Source organism: Amphiura filiformis, chromosome 10 (assembly GCF_039555335.1).
Source record: "Amphiura filiformis chromosome 10, Afil_fr2py, whole genome shotgun sequence".
NCBI classification, from domain to species: Eukaryota; Metazoa; Echinodermata; class Ophiuroidea; order Amphilepidida; family Amphiuridae; genus Amphiura; species Amphiura filiformis.
Window position 1 is genome coordinate 13,251,083 of NC_092637.1, and position 19,040 is coordinate 13,270,122.

The 19,040-nt window shown below is 35.6% G+C and overlaps 1 protein-coding gene across 2 annotated transcripts; it reads left to right on the forward strand.

The window, feature by feature from the left end:
* The first annotated feature begins 6,761 nt into the window (after positions 1 to 6,761).
* On the forward strand, positions 6,762 to 17,727 carry LOC140162128 (uncharacterized). 2 transcript variants are annotated; one of them, XM_072185402.1, is made up of 8 exons: positions 6,762 to 7,417; positions 10,684 to 10,753; positions 13,335 to 13,430; positions 13,858 to 13,972; positions 14,520 to 14,684; positions 15,463 to 15,756; positions 16,162 to 16,376; positions 17,545 to 17,727. In XM_072185402.1, exons 3-8 carry the CDS (start codon positions 13,335 to 13,337, stop codon positions 17,710 to 17,712), a joined length of 1,053 nt encoding a protein of 350 aa, XP_072041503.1. In that variant the 5' UTR covers positions 6,762 to 7,417; positions 10,684 to 10,753; the 3' UTR covers positions 17,713 to 17,727. The 2 variants fall into 2 exon arrangements, with proteins under 2 accessions (XP_072041503.1, XP_072041504.1); XM_072185403.1 differs by lacking the exons at positions 6,762 to 7,417; positions 10,684 to 10,753 and adding an exon at positions 12,090 to 12,936.
* The last annotated feature ends 1,313 nt before the right edge of the window (positions 17,728 to 19,040 follow it).

Below are 19,040 nucleotides of genomic sequence, written 5' to 3' on the forward strand. Positions count from 1 at the left end.
TGAATTAGAAAATGCGCTGTAACTGATGGTGAACCATAAAACTTTGATATAATTTACTAAAAATATATCACAAGTCTTTGGAGAACACACCGCACAAAAATTCAACCTGATGACAGCGCAAACCATTTTTAATTGGGTTACAGGCTGTCTGTCAGGCTGAAATTATGGGCGCACGCCACCAAATTAGTACGAGTGAATACGCGTGATGAATTCCTGTTAAAGGTCCATATTAAAGCGTTGGCCTTTTATATATTAGCTGGAAAAGTTCAATTTGGTGACCACTCTCTTGTAACAGTGCAGAATGTCGATACCTTTTGTAGGATATTCTTGTTTGCTTTTTGCTATTTAAGAAATAGAAACACATCGTAATATTCCAGATAAACGGTCGAGTCATTCAGATCGATTTTATTAGGACAAAAGAATATTTGTTTTTGAATAGGGAAGACGACTATAAAACCCAGGTGTGGGATAAATCTTTCTCTCACTCTCTCACTCAAACTCATGGGGCCAACACACATTCAGTTATCATTTGTATTTTGATGTTGTGAAGGAAGAATAAATAAATTCATCACCAAACCAATTCCAGTTGTTACCAGAACTTTTATTTAAACCAGTGGCCTACCACAGCATCTTTATATATACACACCAACTAACCTCGTTACAATGGTGGCAGCGGTTCAGAACTCGAGATAGCGCCATGATAAGACTTTACCGTAGACAGCCATGTTTACAATGGTAGCAGCGGTGTAGAACTTGGCAGCGCCAGAGAATTATCAATGGTTTTGATACCCTGTGCTTTACAATTCATCGCAGTTTCCACAGGGACAACGAGGCATGGTATATTCACTCTGTATTCGACAATTTATACCAAACTAGGCGAATTTGCAGCTTCATACAGAGGCGGCATGTGATGTCAGATGTGATGTGATGTTTTCAGATGGCTTTGTGACTGTGATGTCAGATGAACGGAAATTTCGTGTTTTATATTCACTCGCTGAGCTGAACTGAGCGGAATTGACGGACAACTGAAGAAAGAAGATTGGTGTGAAAGCTGAACCGAAGAAAAGTTTACGAAAAGCAGAAAAGGTTTTTATAATATGTATAATATGTAAACAAAAAAATTATTTCTTCATTCAAAAATTCACTGAAGCTTCGGATATCGCAGAAATATCTTGTGAATTTTAATAATTCATATAGCGTGAAATAGAACATTTGCAAGGAAAATCACGTCATCAACATTTTGATATTTACAGCGTACGAGTATCATTTACAGAACATTTGCGGAAAAATAAAAATCACACATTCGCAGTTCGGTCGTCGCGGATTTTCAAACAAAATGTTAATAAAATGTGCCAAAAATCTTTTATGAAATGTAACCCATATTCTGATATGCATTGAAGTTTATGAAAATAACTCTGATATTTGTAATATTTATGATAATTGTGAATTATTATGCAATGTTTTTATACAGGTGCAAGATGTTTACGATATATGCATTGATATTTAAAAAGAGTATGTTGTCATTTATTATGTGCATTGAAGTTTAAAGTACATGTATGAATATTGGTACATATATGGCATTTTTGTGATAGAAAAATAATACATGCATTTGATATATGTTTAGTTTAATTACTGTCATGAGTACAGATATATAAAATATTTTTGTATAACGGGTAGAGTTCAATGTGATACATCCTTGATGTCGAGACATTTTTACGAATTCTATCGGATTTAATGTGATATATCGTTGGTATAGCACATTTTTGAAAATTGTTATTGTGAATTTATGTGATACATCGTTGATGTGGCACATTTTGAAAATTGTCATATTTTTATGTGATACATTGTTGATGTGACATGTTTTTAAACAAATGTCATATTTAAAGTGATAAATGGTAGATGTGACACATTTGTGAGAGATTTGTTGTATTTGTGTTTCATATGATGCATCGTTGATGTGATATGTTTAATAATTGTTTGCATGTGAATTTATGTGATACATCTCTGATGTAACACATTTTGATATTGTTAAATAATAATTGAGTGCAGTTTAATTATTGCAAAGTTGGTTTAAAAACTGACACGGTTATTGACAAAATGAATAAATTGTGTTGAATCAGTGTTGATATTGCATTGTATACATGTAATAATTTGATTAATTTGATGAAATGTATAGAAGTCTATGAAAAATTACTCCGATATTTGTGATATGCCATGATATTTTTGTAAAATAGATTCATTGTTTTAAAGTTCATTGTTAATGATACAAGTACATTGATATTTATTTAAAATACATGCATTGATAAGACGAGTATATTTTGTCATTAGATATTTGTTGTGAGTGAAGTTGGAAGTTTTGCTCATTTTTGAAGTACATTGAGGTTTTGAAAAATTGCTCTGATATTTGTGACGTGTTATGATATTTTGTTAAATGGATGCAGTGTTTTTAAGGTACACAAGTTTTGTTACATGTACATTGTTATTTATTGGAAATACATACATCGATAAGAAGAGTATTATTTTGTCATTTATCCGAAAATGTTACTTATTTTGATGAGTGGTTTTGAGATAGTATTTTACTCATTTTGATGAGTGGTTGTGTATGCAAGGTGTAGAGATGAAGTTCTATGGCATTATTTTCGTGGTTCACTGAAAAATGTTTTTACTGATATAGGTTCTATATTATGAATAGACTTTGTATTTGTATACCTTGATACAATAAAATTATGTTTTAGGCTTTCAAATAAATCATGTTGTAGAAGTTAAGTTGTATCCATGAGAATCATATGTTTAAAAAAAAAAAAAAAAAGTTTATGTATAAGAATAACTCAAGTTTATGTTTAAGAATAACTCAAGCTTATAGTCAAGCATAACTCAAGCATAATTTATAGGGAAAACAAAACAAAAATATAGATGTTTTATTGTTCAATATTAATTATTTCATGTCTTTGACATTAAATGTATGCAGTAAATATAAAAATAAATTATTTCATGTCTTTAACATCAAATGTTTTGTGTAATAAAAATTATTCATGTCTTATTGACATTAAATGTTGGGTGCAATAAAAAAAAATATTAATGAATTTAATTATTGCAATTAATGAATTTAATTATTACAATTTTCAAATGCAATTCAATATTAATAATGAACAATAAATTTTAAAACTAGTAATGTATGTATGTGTTATAAAGTGCAATATAATTTATATGTAAATGTAACTGTGATATTGACTAATCAAAAATATATGTAAAACAAAGGTTTGAAAGGAGTTTAAAATGAACATTAATGTTTTAATGAAGTTGCATTAATATTTCGATATGCTAAAATGTCAATATTTTTTTATATTTATTGAATTATCAAAATTTTCAATTTATTATTCAATCAATTTTCAATATTGAATTTGTCAATTTCTGATATTTCACATTTGTTTATAAAAACAAGATCACATCCAAATTGTGATTATTTTATGGACCGGTATAATTAGTAAACATAATTAATGTGATTTTAAATTAAAGATTTCAAAAAGTTTTTGACTTTTATTCTCGTATTTTATTGTCAATGTATTCAATTTATTAACATTGACAATATTGAAATCAAATTTATTTAATATTGCAATATTTTGAAATTATTATGTAATTGGAAGAAGTATTGATATGGTACAACTCATTGTAAAGAAATCATTGTAATAAAGAAACAAGTTATGAAAACTATTTTAGATTGTTAAAATTGAAAAAAGCTTTGTATAAGATTTAAACCTTATTATAAAAATGAATGTATTATTGTAACTAACTTTATTTTAATTGTATTTTAAATGTATTAAGTAGAAAAGCAAAATTTTTCACTTAATGAAATTAAATCATTCAACAAAAATATAATTTTTAAAATATTTTACAGCATAATGCTTGTTACATACAACCCAATGTTATGCGAATGATGAGGGCATCATCTTGAAGGAAGGGGAGTTATGTAACAGTGCAGAATGTCGATACCTTTTGTAGGATATTCTTGTTTGCTTTTTGCTATTTAAGAAATAGAAACACATCGTAATATTCCAGATAAACGGTCGAGTCATTCAGATCGATTTTATTAGGACAAAAGAATATTTGTTTTTGAATATTTAAGACGACTATAAAACCCAGGTGTGGGATAAATCTTTCTCTCACTCTCTCACTCAAACTCATGGGGCCAACACACATTCAGTTATCATTTGTATTTTGATGTTGTGAAGGAAGAATAAATAAATTCATCACCAAACCAATTCCAGTTGTTACCAGAACTTTTATTTAAACCAGTGGCCTACCACAGCATCTTTATATATACACACCAAATCTACCTCGTTACACTCTGGCTAGTAAGGTTCTATGGACCATTTAGAAAAAAAAATACCCACCATGTCCCAGGATAAGGCCGTTTTTTCAAAATGGTCTGCCAAAAATCGCTTGCCCCCCCCTTGGCCGTGCCAAAAATCTTTGCCCCCCTTTCGACGTGCCAAAAACCTTTGCCCCCCCCTTTCGACGTGCCAAAAAATCTTTTTCCCCCTATAATTCACCCCGGGGTACACATAATTATTGCACCACCGGGGGTGAATTATAGGGGGCAAAGATTTTTGGCAGCCAAAAGGGGGGCAAGCATTTTTTTGGCAGGTCGAAAGGGGGGTCAAGCGATTTTGGCAGGTCGAAAGGGGGGGCAAGCAATTTTTGCACAGATATTTTGGGCACCGTTTCTATATTACGCCCTAAAAAGGCGTAGGAAAACGTTACGAACACGTTCAAATATGCAAAATTTCCTCATGCGCATTTGTTTCACCCATTGATGTACCAAAGTCTCTGAAAAAGTACCCCAAAACCGTGGCACATCCCCGTACGTCACCTTCAACCAGAGAGAATCCTCTCCGGCCTTGATCAATTATCTTGTTTTAAAGTTATGAATCACGTGAGCGGTTGTTTTAGGAGGTTTTTGCTATATTTACATTTTATCATTTTCACTAATAAATACAACCATTTATGAAATTTCTGGACAAAGAAAAAATTCGTTCATAAGGGCTGCTGCATAATTATGAGCCCTGGGGAAGGTAATATTGCATGGGGTGGGATTTTGGCACACATTTACGGGGCACAGTGTCAACGCCCTGTATTATAAATATTTTTTCCATACAGCTCAATACTCCGTTGAAATCAATATTCTATTATTGACACAGATAAAGAAAGTTTACATATGCATTGTGCTAGTGGACGTGCACCTGGATGGGCTAGACGCGTTCCTTTATACCTATATAGTATAAATTAATGTCATTCTCAAAATTAAATATATCTCAATTTTTACATTGGATTTCAAATTTTTTACATTAAAAATGCAGTAAAAGATATCCACAGCTAGCTGCAAGGCCCCGCTAATTAGTGTAGGGGAGAGCGGGGAGTGTTCGCCCTAGGGGCAGGTTCGCCCACCCCTTGTTTCTCAGCACTACGGCTATCGGGGAATTTGGTGATGGCTAAATTAGGTGACATATGTCATTATAAACTTCTCATATTAGCTACGCGACATATAGGGACGTGTTCATCGAACTGCAGCCAAAACAAAAATATTACACCAAAACGTAATTTTTTCTTGCATTAATAATGTTGTATTATCATTGATACATAAATACAGATGGTTTTAATGGAAATCTGCATTGGGAACATATGGGATTTGTCAAAGATTTAATGCAGTTATAAACTCCTTATTCGATTTGTATTTTGCATACCCTGAAGAAAATACAAAAATGTGTACAAGGGGCACGTTCGCCCTTTTGAGGATGGGGTATGTTCGCCCTATATCTTCCCCGGGCGGACTTACCCCAAACTGGAGGGCGGACCTGCCCCATCAGCGTATTATGCAAAATATTTATAATTGTACCGTTAAACAAGGTAAAACTACTGAAAAGCATGTTTTTTAAAGTTATGTGGTATCAGTATTACTCATACCACCGTTTATGTCCTAATCCATAATCTCTCCGAAGTTGTAAACATGATACGTTTAAGCTCACTTTGGACCCCTACATTTTACCCTGACCCGACCCCTGCAACAAATTTAGTGACTCCCCAAAAGAGAATGAATGCCCTGTATACTCTTGCTAAATGTTTGAATTGAATATGTTATTGTTATGCAATGTTTAAACCTTTTTTTGTGATTAGGGTGAACTTACCCCACCATATGGGCGAACCTACCCCAATATGGGGCAAGTTCGCCACTTTTCAAAACTTTTTTGTTTGCTCTATCCTGTTGCTATTGTAAGGCCTATAGTTCTGGGATTGTCGCCGTATATAGCTAAGACATAGGGCTTTCACATGGGCTAATCAGGTCATCCCTAACCTTAAAATTGACATCGCTAGGCTGGTCAGAAAAATATAGGGCGAACACTCCCCGCTCTCCCCTACTGATTTTCGAGTGAGTGTACTGGAAACAAAAAACTCTGGTTTTATCTGAAAACAAATTTTTTTCTTGTAATAGAAACATCATATGGGGTACCAGAGCATACACAAATCGTAATAATGTCTAGAATATAGAAACGCTGTGGTATCTCATATGATAGTCATGGTATGCTTAGCCTGACCCAGCAAACACAAAACGTTTCCAAAACGTTTTGAATTGGTTTTTTATTGGTTTCGTTTTTGTAAAGCGTTTCAAAAACGTTTTTAAAACGTGATCTTATCGCAGTTGGTTTCTTGATCGCAGGTAGTTTGACCAAAACGTTATAATAACGATTTATCAACGTATGCAAAATACTCACAAACGAGCATACTAGAACGAAATCATAACGTTCATATAACGTTTTACTACAACCGATTATTTTCCTTTTTTGGCATAATATCGTACGTAGTGTCATTGCCGTCTTCACTGTCGTCATATTGACTTATTATCATCATCATCATCATCATCATCATCATCATCATCATCATCATCGTCAAAGTACATTGAAAGTTATTTTTTACCCCATCATTGCAATATTGAGGTGAAGTCATCATCAACATGTCACGTGACGAAACATGTAACGGTCACCAAGTCGGAATCTTCAACCCGCGATTTGGTAGCCCAATTGGGTGACTTTTGAAGATTTTTCCCTTGACTGTTGATCATTACTTATCCCATATAAAGCAATAGTTAAGAGCACAAAATTGGCGACTTTTCAACCTTGGCTACAGCAACGTCTGTTTTTCCGTCCCATAGAAACCAACGATTAAATTCAAAATTGGGCGACTTTAAATATTTGACCCGCGATTTAGGCTGCCAAATTTTAGCAACCCTATAGGATCATTTCATTTCGCGGTTCGTATCGAGGGGTTGACGTTGATATTTCTCTGGCTGAAGCTGCTTAAACATTTTATGTGATTGTAACTCGGATCGTATTGGATATATATATTTTCAGGAAACTTCTAAAAGGTAAGTTAAATATGAACTTAAATTTGATATTTAGTAAAATATAAAATTACGCTAACGGTAAACGCTTATAGTTTATCATTTGATTCACTGCAAGAAGTTGGTTATACAAAATACTGCGAAACTTAACCGTCGGTTGAAACGAGTCGAATTGTATGTGGTATACATACGTTTCTTTGTAAACTTTGAACTTGTTAGACTGAACAAGAATCTGCAAAATGAAAATTTTTGAAATAGCATAATTGTGTTCCTGCGGATGGTTAAACATGCTGATAACTGACATTGTAAATGTCATATAAGTATTATGATCAAATTAATCAATTGTCTTTTGCGCGCTGAACACGGTGTACGTGATGTGTATATCTAAATGTAAATACACATGCATGATAATTTAGGCCTTTTTAAGGATGTCCAACGCAGGATGTAGGCCTACACTGCACATTAGGGCGAAAGAGTGTTTTTTTTTACTTTTAGAAAATGCTGTGAGACGTGAGACAATCATATGAGTAGAAACTAGTAATATTTACCTGTAAGTGTAACTCAAATCGAAAAAAAATTGCTCTGATGTATTATATACGTCTTATTTTGTAATCATTTCAACTCATATTATAGTTATGTTTACTTGCATGCATATAACGACAGTACTATATAGGCCTACTAGTAGGTGCAGGGATGTGAGAGTATTTATTATTTTATTATTATTTTAAATTATTAAAATTAATGTAGACCTATATAATAGGCCTATAGGCCTATACATTAATTTTCCCACAGACCATTTCTCTTAGCCAAGGCCTATGTACAATGCACAAGTTCGGGTGCAAGTTCACCCATTCTTGGTAAGGTCAGGTTCAGAAGTTAATTGAAATGACTGATTTATTGCGCTATAAGATCTCAAACATGCTCTGCCTGCACAAAATTCTTAACCCCCGGTCCATGTCTAACTTCGTAGATCGATCTTTGAATGTGTTGGGTACAAAATATACTCCACAACTTGGGAGTCAAATTGTGATATAATTGAATCGGGGGAGGGGATCATGAACTGTGCCATTTGAGATGAGAATATTTTATCGCACAGGTTATCAGTTGTCACTGTAAATCAAACTTTTTATATTTTATAAGGTACTTCAATAATCAGGCCATTGCCATGGCCAGTCTTGTAGCCTGACCTAGAATGGTATGCCTCTCATCATTTGCAAGCCAAGCAAAACTTGAACTTGCTATTAAACATTTTAAAATTAACTACATTACCTGTGCGGTGTTTTTCAATTTTATCTTTGATTAACAAACAAACAAACAAAAAACCCGTTTGGAATTTCCTTTGTGACGGAACTAGTTAGTAAAACACCCCATGCGTTTTTAAGGCCAAACAATTACCGTGATTACTGCAAAAACAACTTCTTTGCTAAGTATATTTTTAACATTGCAGGCCTTTAAATTGCTTTGCTTTGATCAGTTACAAAATAATGATAGCAAGTTGAACCATGTTTCGTTTATCTCCTGACGTATGCTTGCTGTCTTTGGCAGCTTAAAAATGTCGTATCCAGCTTTTACTATAGGCGGAGGGTGCACGGCTTAGAGTTTTCGACACTTTTTTTTTAATGTCTTCTAAAATTCCCAAGCCGTCCCGCTGACCCACTCACAGATACTTACTCACAGATCTAGGATAGATGTGCTTTACTTTACCTGTGTTCGCATGCACGTACGCAAAGCGCGAGAAATGTTAAATTCTAATGTGAAGTAAATTAGGGTAGATCACGTATAAGGGAGTGTTCATAAATACTTTGGTGGGGGGGGCTGGAATGTTTTTTTTCATGTCGAAATTTTTTTTAACCCCCCTCTTCGTGAACCCAAAACTTTTTTGACCCCCCCTCTTAATGGACCTAAAACTTTTGACCCCCCCCATATTAGGTTCAAAACTATTTTGACCCCCCCTCTCATTTTAATGTACCATTCTACATCAAAGGACAGAGGAAATATATTAATGATACTAAAATTTGTATTGATGTGCAATGAAATTGTACGTCCATGTCATTGATATAAAATATGTGAAATTGTGCAAATGTTTTATCATTTTGTAAAGTAGCTCATAAGTATGTTTTATGCAACTCAGTATTAAAAAAACATCCATTTATGATTGGAATCAGTGGCAATGGAAGCATTGAAATTTAGAGGTCGGGGGACGAGTTGGGCTATATTTTGTTCTGGTTTTACTGGAACTTGGGTGGGGGCAAAATAAAATTTTGGGGGCACAGTTGACAAAAAAATTGCAGTTGCAAATACATATACCGGTTTTGTTTTTTAGAGACTGTATTTGAGTATTTCATGTATTTGAGCTTCCAAAAAGGCTATATTGGGACGTTGTGTGCGCGTATTTTACACTATTTTCGCCCATGATGGGGATGAAAATGCTTTTATTGTGACAATGTTTTGTATTTTACACTATTCTGGCACATATTCGGGTGAATTTGGGTGGACAATTAAACTGAACAACTAAATAAAATATGCAATTGCATCGTACGTGTAGCTATATTTCTTTTCTTTTCTCATGTCCCCCTTTTCCCCCGCCTTTTGCTTTTCCGCCGTTTTCTGTTTCTCTTTTCGCCCCCTGTATCACTGTAAATCCATGTGTTTAGGGTTTCCGTAACACTTTTTAAACACTGCAAAGTGTGTAACTTTTTCATTTACACAGTAAAGGTACAGGACACCTAAACACCAAAGTAAACACAAAGTAAACACATAGGCCTACACAAAGTAAACACATGGGGGAATTTAGATTCTAAAAATTTCAATTTCATGTTTACTTTCATATTGTTTAGAAAGTAAACACCAAATGTTTACAAAGTAAACGCATGTGCATTTACTTTCTAAACAATATAAAGTAAACATGTTGAAATATTTAGAATCTAAATACTCTCATGTGTTTACTGTTTGTGTTTACTTTGTGTTTACTTTGGTGTTTAGGTGTCCTATACCTTTACTGTGCAAATGAACAAGTTAAACACCTTGTGTGTAAAAAGTGTTACAGAAACCCTAAACACATGGATTTACAGTGATACAGGGGGCGAAAAGAGAAACAGAAAACAGGGCGGAAAAGCAAAAGGGGGGGAAAAGGGGGACATGAGAAAAGAAAAGAAATATAGCTACACGTACGATGCAATTGCATGTATTTTATTTAGTTGTTCAGTTTAATTGTATTAAAATTTTTATGATTATTGTATATCGGCTAACAGAGTGATTTATACATGCGATGGATCTTGTTTTATATCCAGGTCCCTCACCAAGAAGACACAATCAAAGAAGAAATTAAGTCTGCAACATAGTTCACCGTTTTAGTTCACCGTAAGTTTTTCCTAAAGTTTATCCGACTTTATTATTTCAGGTTAATTTGTTTCCTCTATTATACAGAATGGCATCACGAGGTCAGAAAAGCTACAATAGGCTATGGATGAGAGCTTCTCGTGCCATCAGAAGAATGAATGGCGCAGATGAATCTTCCGACGACACTGACGAGGAAATTCCTATTCTCCCTGTGCAAGAAGATGACGATTTAGCAGCAGATCCTGGTAGTCATGATGAAGATGATGAAATGTTTTACGACTTTGGTCAGGCAAACGAAGATGAATATCGAAATGATGGTGAAGACGATGATGATGAGGATCATAATGACATTGCAGATCACGATGAAGATCGAAATGACATTGAAGTTGATGAAGATCAAAATGACATAGGAGTTGATGATCAAAATGATATTGATGATGATGATGATGATGATTGGGGAGATATTGATTCTGACATTCGCGTAACCTCTGACGAATCAGGAATTGATTCAGATTCTGACGATGATGCAGAGGACCCTCCGGCTTCATTTAGAGATCAACTTGCAATTTGGGTTAATAACTACCAGATTAAGCATAACGCTGCTGATGGACTTTTGAAACTTCTGCAAAGAAACGGTCACCCTGAATTACCTGCTTCTGCGCGAACATTACTTCGTACATTACGACATGTTCAGACAAGGCAAATTTCAGGCATGGACTATGTATACTTTAACCTGGTTGATCAAGTGATCAAAGCGTACAGGTTTTGTAAACCAAATATTGGCGATGACGTTGATTCCCTCGACCTTGCCTTCAATGTAGACGGCATTCCGCTTTTCAAGGCTTCCAGTAGTTGCCTTTGGCCTATTCTCTGCTCTATTACAAATGTATCACCAGTTCATGTTTTCACAGTGGCATTAACATATGGTTCTTCAAAGCCTAATAATTTGGATTTTTGTTGGACACCATCAGAGACCTGGAGAGGCTCCTTGCCCTCGGACGAACTGTTGACGATAACATCATTCCGGTACACGTTAAATGCATAGTATGCGATGCACCTGCTAGAGCATTTGTCAAATGCACTAAGCTGTATTCAGGATACCACGGGTGCGATCAATGTTGCCAGCGAGGTGATTATCTACAGCGAAGAATGACATACCAGCAAGTACTGGGACTAGAAAAAAGGACTGACGAATCTTTCCGCAACCAAACATATGAAGAGCATCACCATGGTGAAACACCTTTTCTTCAGCTACCCATCAACATGATCAAGTCTTTCCCGGTAGACTACATGCATGCATCTTGCTTAGGGGTAATGAGAAAACTGATACTAATCTGGATGCGGGAAAGGGTAGATTATTGGGATCGCGAATGTCTGCCCTTCAAATAAAGAGTGTAAGCGACAACTTGGTTGGGTTAAGCGGATCAATTACAGAAGATTTTCAGCGCAAACCGAGAAGTTTGCTGGAGGTTGACCGATGGAAGGCGACCGAGTTCCGGCAATTTCTCCTGTATACGGGGAAAGTTGCTCTAGATGGGATACTGAGACGTGATCTGTACGACCATTTCATGGCTCTTAGTATAGCTACATGCATCCTTATAAGCCCAAATCTGGCACGGGAGTTCAATGAATATGCCAGCCAATTACTGGTTTATTTTGTCGAACAGGGGCGTGTTTTGTATGGTGAAGAATTCCTTGTGTATAATGTGCACACCATGTTGCACATGGCAGAAGTGGCCGAAGAATTCGGAGATCTGGATAGTTGTTCCGCGTTTCCATTTGAGAATTATTTACAGCATCTAAAGAAACTTGTACGATCTGGAAAGCGGCCACTTGTCCAAATTGCTAAGAGACTAAGTGAACAAAATGTAGGTACCATGAATTTGCCATCAGAAGTTTTCCATATTTCATGCAATAAACCCAACAACTGTTACCTCCTTAGCGACACATCTTGTTGTGAGGTGCGGGAAAAAACCAACCAAAGGGATCTAAATGGCAACATACTGTTCCTGTGCAGAGTATACCCACAAAGTGAACATGCATTTTCCACACCCTGCGACTCGCGAATTATCAACGTGCATAAAGTCCGCAAGCGAAACACGTTCATGAGGCTATTACCAAGCAGGAGCCTGACAAGAAAAGCCATGAAGTTTGATATTGATAGGGATAGTGCTGTTTTCATGGCGTTGCTACATCGTATTTAGGTACGTCAGTGAGTATAATGAAAAACAAATACTAATTAAAAAAAACACAAAACACAAAACACAAAAAAAACAAATAAAAATACACGAAAAGAGAGCTATAGAATTTACAAAGACAACATTAATGTTTCAATATGCAAAAAAAAAAAAAAAAAAAAAGCTTTCGCTGTATATCGATATCGCCCATGATCATTTCAATCGGCTGAGCACAAAACTATAACTATTCGTATTTTTGAATTGAGTGCAAGACGCTAAATTCACCGCATACATGGCATAGTATTTGCCCACGAAAGATAATGGATACTAATGATTCAAAATGCAGCGTGGTTATAATTATTTTATGCTTATTATTATAAGATGATTTTTATGATATTCTAATTATTTCGTTATCTTTTGTACAGATGCCAGATAAGTATGCAGTGGTTATTTTCGAGACGGACGAAGACGATGAAGAAACTGTGGAAATTATTTCAGCATCATGGCTTGAAGAAATAAAAGTAAGCAAATAAAATTATGTTATAGGCCCATAACATTTCATAAATCGTTACCGTATCTTGAATTAGTGTCTATATTTCAACACTTTTAAAAATTTGTTTCACGTTCACACCGTTTTGGAAAAGTGAGGAGGGAGGGTGTAATTTTTTCTTAATTGACATAGGCTAAAATTGACATTGCTATAACAGTCAGCATATGCCAGGAAAACGATAAGGTCCTTTTTATATAAGATTATGAGGGGTTAGAACATTTGTAATAAGTTGATTTGCGTTTACAAGTGAAAACTGATCCAAAACTGAGGAGGTATTTGTGGTGGCGGACTCAAAACAAATTGATTATTTTTATTTGGCCTAATGTTATGGTATTTTCCGACAAATATGGTGTATTTTGCTTGAATTCAATATTCTATTGTATTTCCTTTCTAAATAGGGTAAGACATACTGCTTTTGGCCTCCACACAACCAATTCAACAAAGCAAGAAAACACCAGAGGCCAGACAAAGAGCTGTGGAAAAGATACAAAATAAGACGGGTTTGGTTGGTGGGTAAGTTTATCGTTGACATTTTTACTTGCACTGCAAATACATAATCAATTTAAAAAAAGGAGCAGAGCAACACGATGAGTAAATGGAAGTCAATATTAATTAATAAGCTGTACTCAACATGAGTAAAAATGTAATCAATATTGAGTTCCATTTGACTAAATTTGTTACTCTTTTCCCTAATTTTACTCAATAGTTAGTAATTTTCAATATTTTTATCTATAGAGTGTATTCATTCAATACTCTGCGCGGCTCTTTAAACGATATGCCTAGATACGTTATGCCATATCGCCAACTCGACCCCCGGACCCAACCATGAATTGTGTGTGTGTGGGGGGGGGCTTGATTGGGCACTGAGCCAGATTAAGGGAGGGGGCACAGACTGGTTCAATGGGATTTTAAACTTTTCGGGTGTGTGCTTGCGCATGTGTTGCATGGAGTCTTTGTGGGTCAAAAGGTCTGAACGTGTGTTTGGTAATGAACTGGACCGGAGATCATACGAATAAACTGCACTAAATGCATTCACTCCCGACTATTTTCATTTATACAGATGACTTTGAGAAAGCAAAGAGATTGCGGGATAATGCTGTGGATACTTCCCATCCGGAAGATGAAGGCGGCATCGGGGATGAACCGCTGAGGAAGAGGCAACGGCAGGCACCTACCCGACTTATTGACGACACATATGGTGATGACGCCGATATAGAATCTGAAGGTAATTATTTCAAGGGGTACTGTTGGTCGAGGCGGCCAAAAAGAAAAATCGATTTTCATTATCTATATCAATATATTATTGAAAACTAATATCTTGATGTTATGCAAAAGTTTATTCTACAAATCATAGGCTACACTTTGAAAACTTGCTTGACTTATTGTTGATAATGCGTTATGTACATTTTACAAAGGGATGCTGTTTCATCCCTCTTTATGGCATAACTCAAGAACCACAGGACCTACAAAAATATATATGTGATATTTGAACACGTTCGCTATGAAATGATCTGTGCAATTTTTGCCAAAGCTCACTACCATTCGCAAGATGCTGTGAACCACCAAATCGCAACAGTTTAAAATTGTCACTAACATTCAATGAATTGTTTATTCTGTTTTCCCGCCAAATTCATTTTATGAAAAAGACCCAGAGTCTGGTGCGAGAGTGCTGGGCGGTACGTGTTTGAGCCCACAGCGTCTATTATTTCTGTTCTCACGTGCAAAAAAGCGGCTTGCATGAAAATTACCTCGCCAATAACCAACTGATAACGTATAAACTTTGAGAAGTTGATCCAGGCTGCGATGATTATTATTTATGTTAGTTTATGAATGTACACAGGAGCAGAGAACATTCAAAGTTAAGTTATGCTTATTGTATTTGCAGTGTAGTGTTCTTGCTTTCCACAATAATGTGTGTCTGTCCATGCAAAGAAAGTGTCTATAGGTTCATGAATTATCGATATAGATATATCGTTATAGAATTTGTTTTTGCATTGTTTCAGACAGTGAAAGTCTGCTGTCGTCGCCGAAGAAGGTACCACGCCGCACCAGTCCTAGAAAAAAATCGGGAATGAAAGCTGCATTGGGAAATAAGCCCGGCCTACCTGTCTCGCCTAAATTCACACCTGCGGCCGCGGGACATAGTCTACTGAAGACACCACGCTCAGTTAGACCTACAGATGCATCAAAACGCCCACCACAGCCTGTTGCCTCATCAGTGAAGTCAACAAGCCCTTCAACATCCAGATCCAGCCACTCTTCCCCAATGGTCAATCCAGAAAGAAGAAACGCCGAGAGTAAGTTTGCACGTAGTATATTATAAAATCAAGTGGAACACACGATAGCACTTAACGCTCTTTTCACGAGCTAACATGGCTAACTGATATATTTTTTTAATTAGGTCTACATTATATTTGTGATTTTCGTAGTCCACGAAAATCATTAACTGAACGTGCTGAATGTAAAGTGAGTCAATGTACGCGTTGTAAACACCCGGGTGTAAACATAGAAAAAGAAAGACATTAAATATCACAAAAGAATTAACACAAATTTCGTTTATAATTGGTCTTTAGTTTACTGGAGCCCATGAAAAAGCAGGGGGAAATGTTTGGCCCTTCAATAATTTCAATAAACCTATTGTAGCTACATCATGTATAGGCTGTTACGTGAAAGTTCTGTTATTGTTTTTGTTTGTTTTGCAGACAGCGTCCCTCTTAGGATTCTTCTTAAACTTAACCAAATTGAAGAAAATCAGTTGGAAATTAAGCAAATGCTTAAGAAGATTCACACCACCGGCACCAGTACATCATGTACATCTGGGGATGTAGATGAAATGGAGAACCCTGCGGATTCGATAGAAGAATTGATGCAGATGGATGCTAAACTACGGAATGATGACCAGTTTAAAAAAACAACGGTAAGCAGAAAATTGTTAAAACTTCCCTGTTATTAACATGTTGAACCATATAAATTAATTTTATTTCCTTATATGTCGCTACTCCAAAAGAGGTCCGGGATTTGTTTTATCTTGTCTAGCTGACGGTCTGGCTACCTTACACTCCGGGCTCACACTACGATACTTTTAAGAAGAATGTTTTTATTATACTTTACGTATTTGGTCCAGTCAATGATGTCAGTGCGAATTTGCACAAGCATACAAGCGTCCAAAAATCTGATGTGGCTTTATCCAATACATATTCATATAATTTATTATCTATTTCGGAGTATTTAGATCATGTTTTAAGGGATCTGGAATGAGCTTTTTGAGCGTTTCGACAGTATTTTTTGTGTGACATGAGAGCATCAGACATATCGATATATATATATCGACATTTGATATTTTTCACATTTTTGATATATAACAGTCCTCGAAGTAAATTTTATAAATCTAATGATATATCCTTAAAGTGTATGTAGCTGGGAGGAAAAGCCGACGATCAATTGAAAAATTTGACCTTTCATATTGAAGATATGGATTTTTCCCCAAAAGACCTAATTTTTGTTGGTGTTTTGGGAAAAATCCATATCTTCAATACGAAAGGTCAAAATTTTCAATTGATTGTCGGCTTTTCATCCCACCTACATAGGGCCTACACTTTAAGAATATATCATTAGATTTATAAAATTACTTCAGTACTGATTTATACTGTTAAATATCAAAAATATCAATTTTTAATGATTTGACATAAAATGTGTATTAAATTGCGAATTTCAAAAAATCAAAATTATTTGATATCAGAATGACATTCTTCGTATTCAGAATTCAATTCGATATGTCTGATGTGCTCTAATGTCCCACAATAAATACTGTCCAAACGTTCATACCCCATCCCTTAAGTCATCAACATCATGCATACCATGAATTGCCATGTATGTGTACCGTGATGCAACTTGTTGAAAATGCTTATGCGTTCTACCCGGGGTTCTACCCACGTTCAACTCATGAGTTTGTCCTACACCGTGTCATGCTGCGGTATACGTTTTGGAGACAATCAGTCCGGGTTGCACTATATTTTTTACTCTAGTCTTGTTACTCTCCATGAGTTACAGATTCTATGTTAATGATCTGGCTTATTTTCTGATAGATGAAGTACCTGACTATGGTAGGAGGTGGAGACACTGGCGAAACGGTGCGACGGATGATGAGGAAGGTTGGAACCAATAATGTATGGTCCCAGTATAATATGGTTGGAAGAGGGGGGAAGAGGAGTTTTAAGGCCACAACAGTCTTCAAAGTAATAATGAGTAAGTAAAAGTATCATACTGCAGTTACTGTCCGTTTTCATATACACAATACACAGTGCTCTTACCATTGACGCGTAACCTCTACAAATAGTGTATGTTAGAAGTATGGGTAATTGCCTAGTTAACGTCGCTGTGTGAAAAATAACCGGCCAATATTAAAATACTCTTCAAAATATAGTTATGTAACATGTCCTAAATTTTTAGCTAATTTAGATGTTTGGAAATATTCGCACTTTGGTGTTTTAGTGTATGTTATAGGTAATAGTACATTGCAGGGCTTGGTTCAATATGACATTTTTCATTCGCCTACATTCTGAAAATTATAACACCTCCACCTTTTTAGGGTACGAACTTGTGACATGCGACCAAATGACAATTTTGCCGTTTAAATGACAAATACTTCGCGCAAATACGTCACTATGTGAAACAGTTACGCAAATACGTCATAAGTACGTTTCTTGCACTGCTGCATGAATAATTATTCAACATGTTAAAATTATGTTTAACTAATATTGATTTTGCTTTATATCTTTTCGATCTTTCCTTATCCAGAAGCCACCATGAAAAACTCAAAGAGAACGAGAAGATGATAGAACATGCGATGGCCGGCTTCTTGAAGGCGACCCCTTTTAAAAAGGGAGGACAAATTTACGGCAAGGTAGGCCTATAGGCTAAACTAAAATTTTGGAGATTGTATTTTATGCATAAAGTTAGATACGAATGCACGTTTTACAGTATATCAACATTTTATAGACAACACTCACGCACGTACATCCCACACCCCAACACACCCCTTCACTAACTCTTAAACAATTGGGAAAAGGGTATACCTCAATATCTTTGGAACATGGTGGTAGTGAAGGTTTTAATTTTGTAATTATAGCGAACTTTCGAAATAAAGAACTTCCGTTTCGGAATAGGGAACTTTTTCTTAAATCAGTATGGTTCATTCATTAATAGTGTTTTAGGAATGCTTTGAGCATGTTGAACGTGATCCATAGCCTCATCCTCTTTTCTCTAAAAAAGGTTGAGATATTTATACCACTGGAAACCTCTGGCTATGTAGAAAAGAAATTCTTGTAGACTAATTCGTTTGGCAATCGTCAAATTTGAATTACGTAGAACGAAATTACAACACAATGGCCCATGGACATGATGGATTAGTGTAATATACACCTAATCATGCAAATGCAAAAGCGGAATCAACTGAAATTGTGGGAATTAGCTACTGAAAATGTCATAAAAAGAAGATGGTAAGATCATAAAATACTCCTTTAAATGTTCCATCGCATTTCATTACTCGTTACAGAAAACTGAGCAAGAAGAGTCGTCGTCA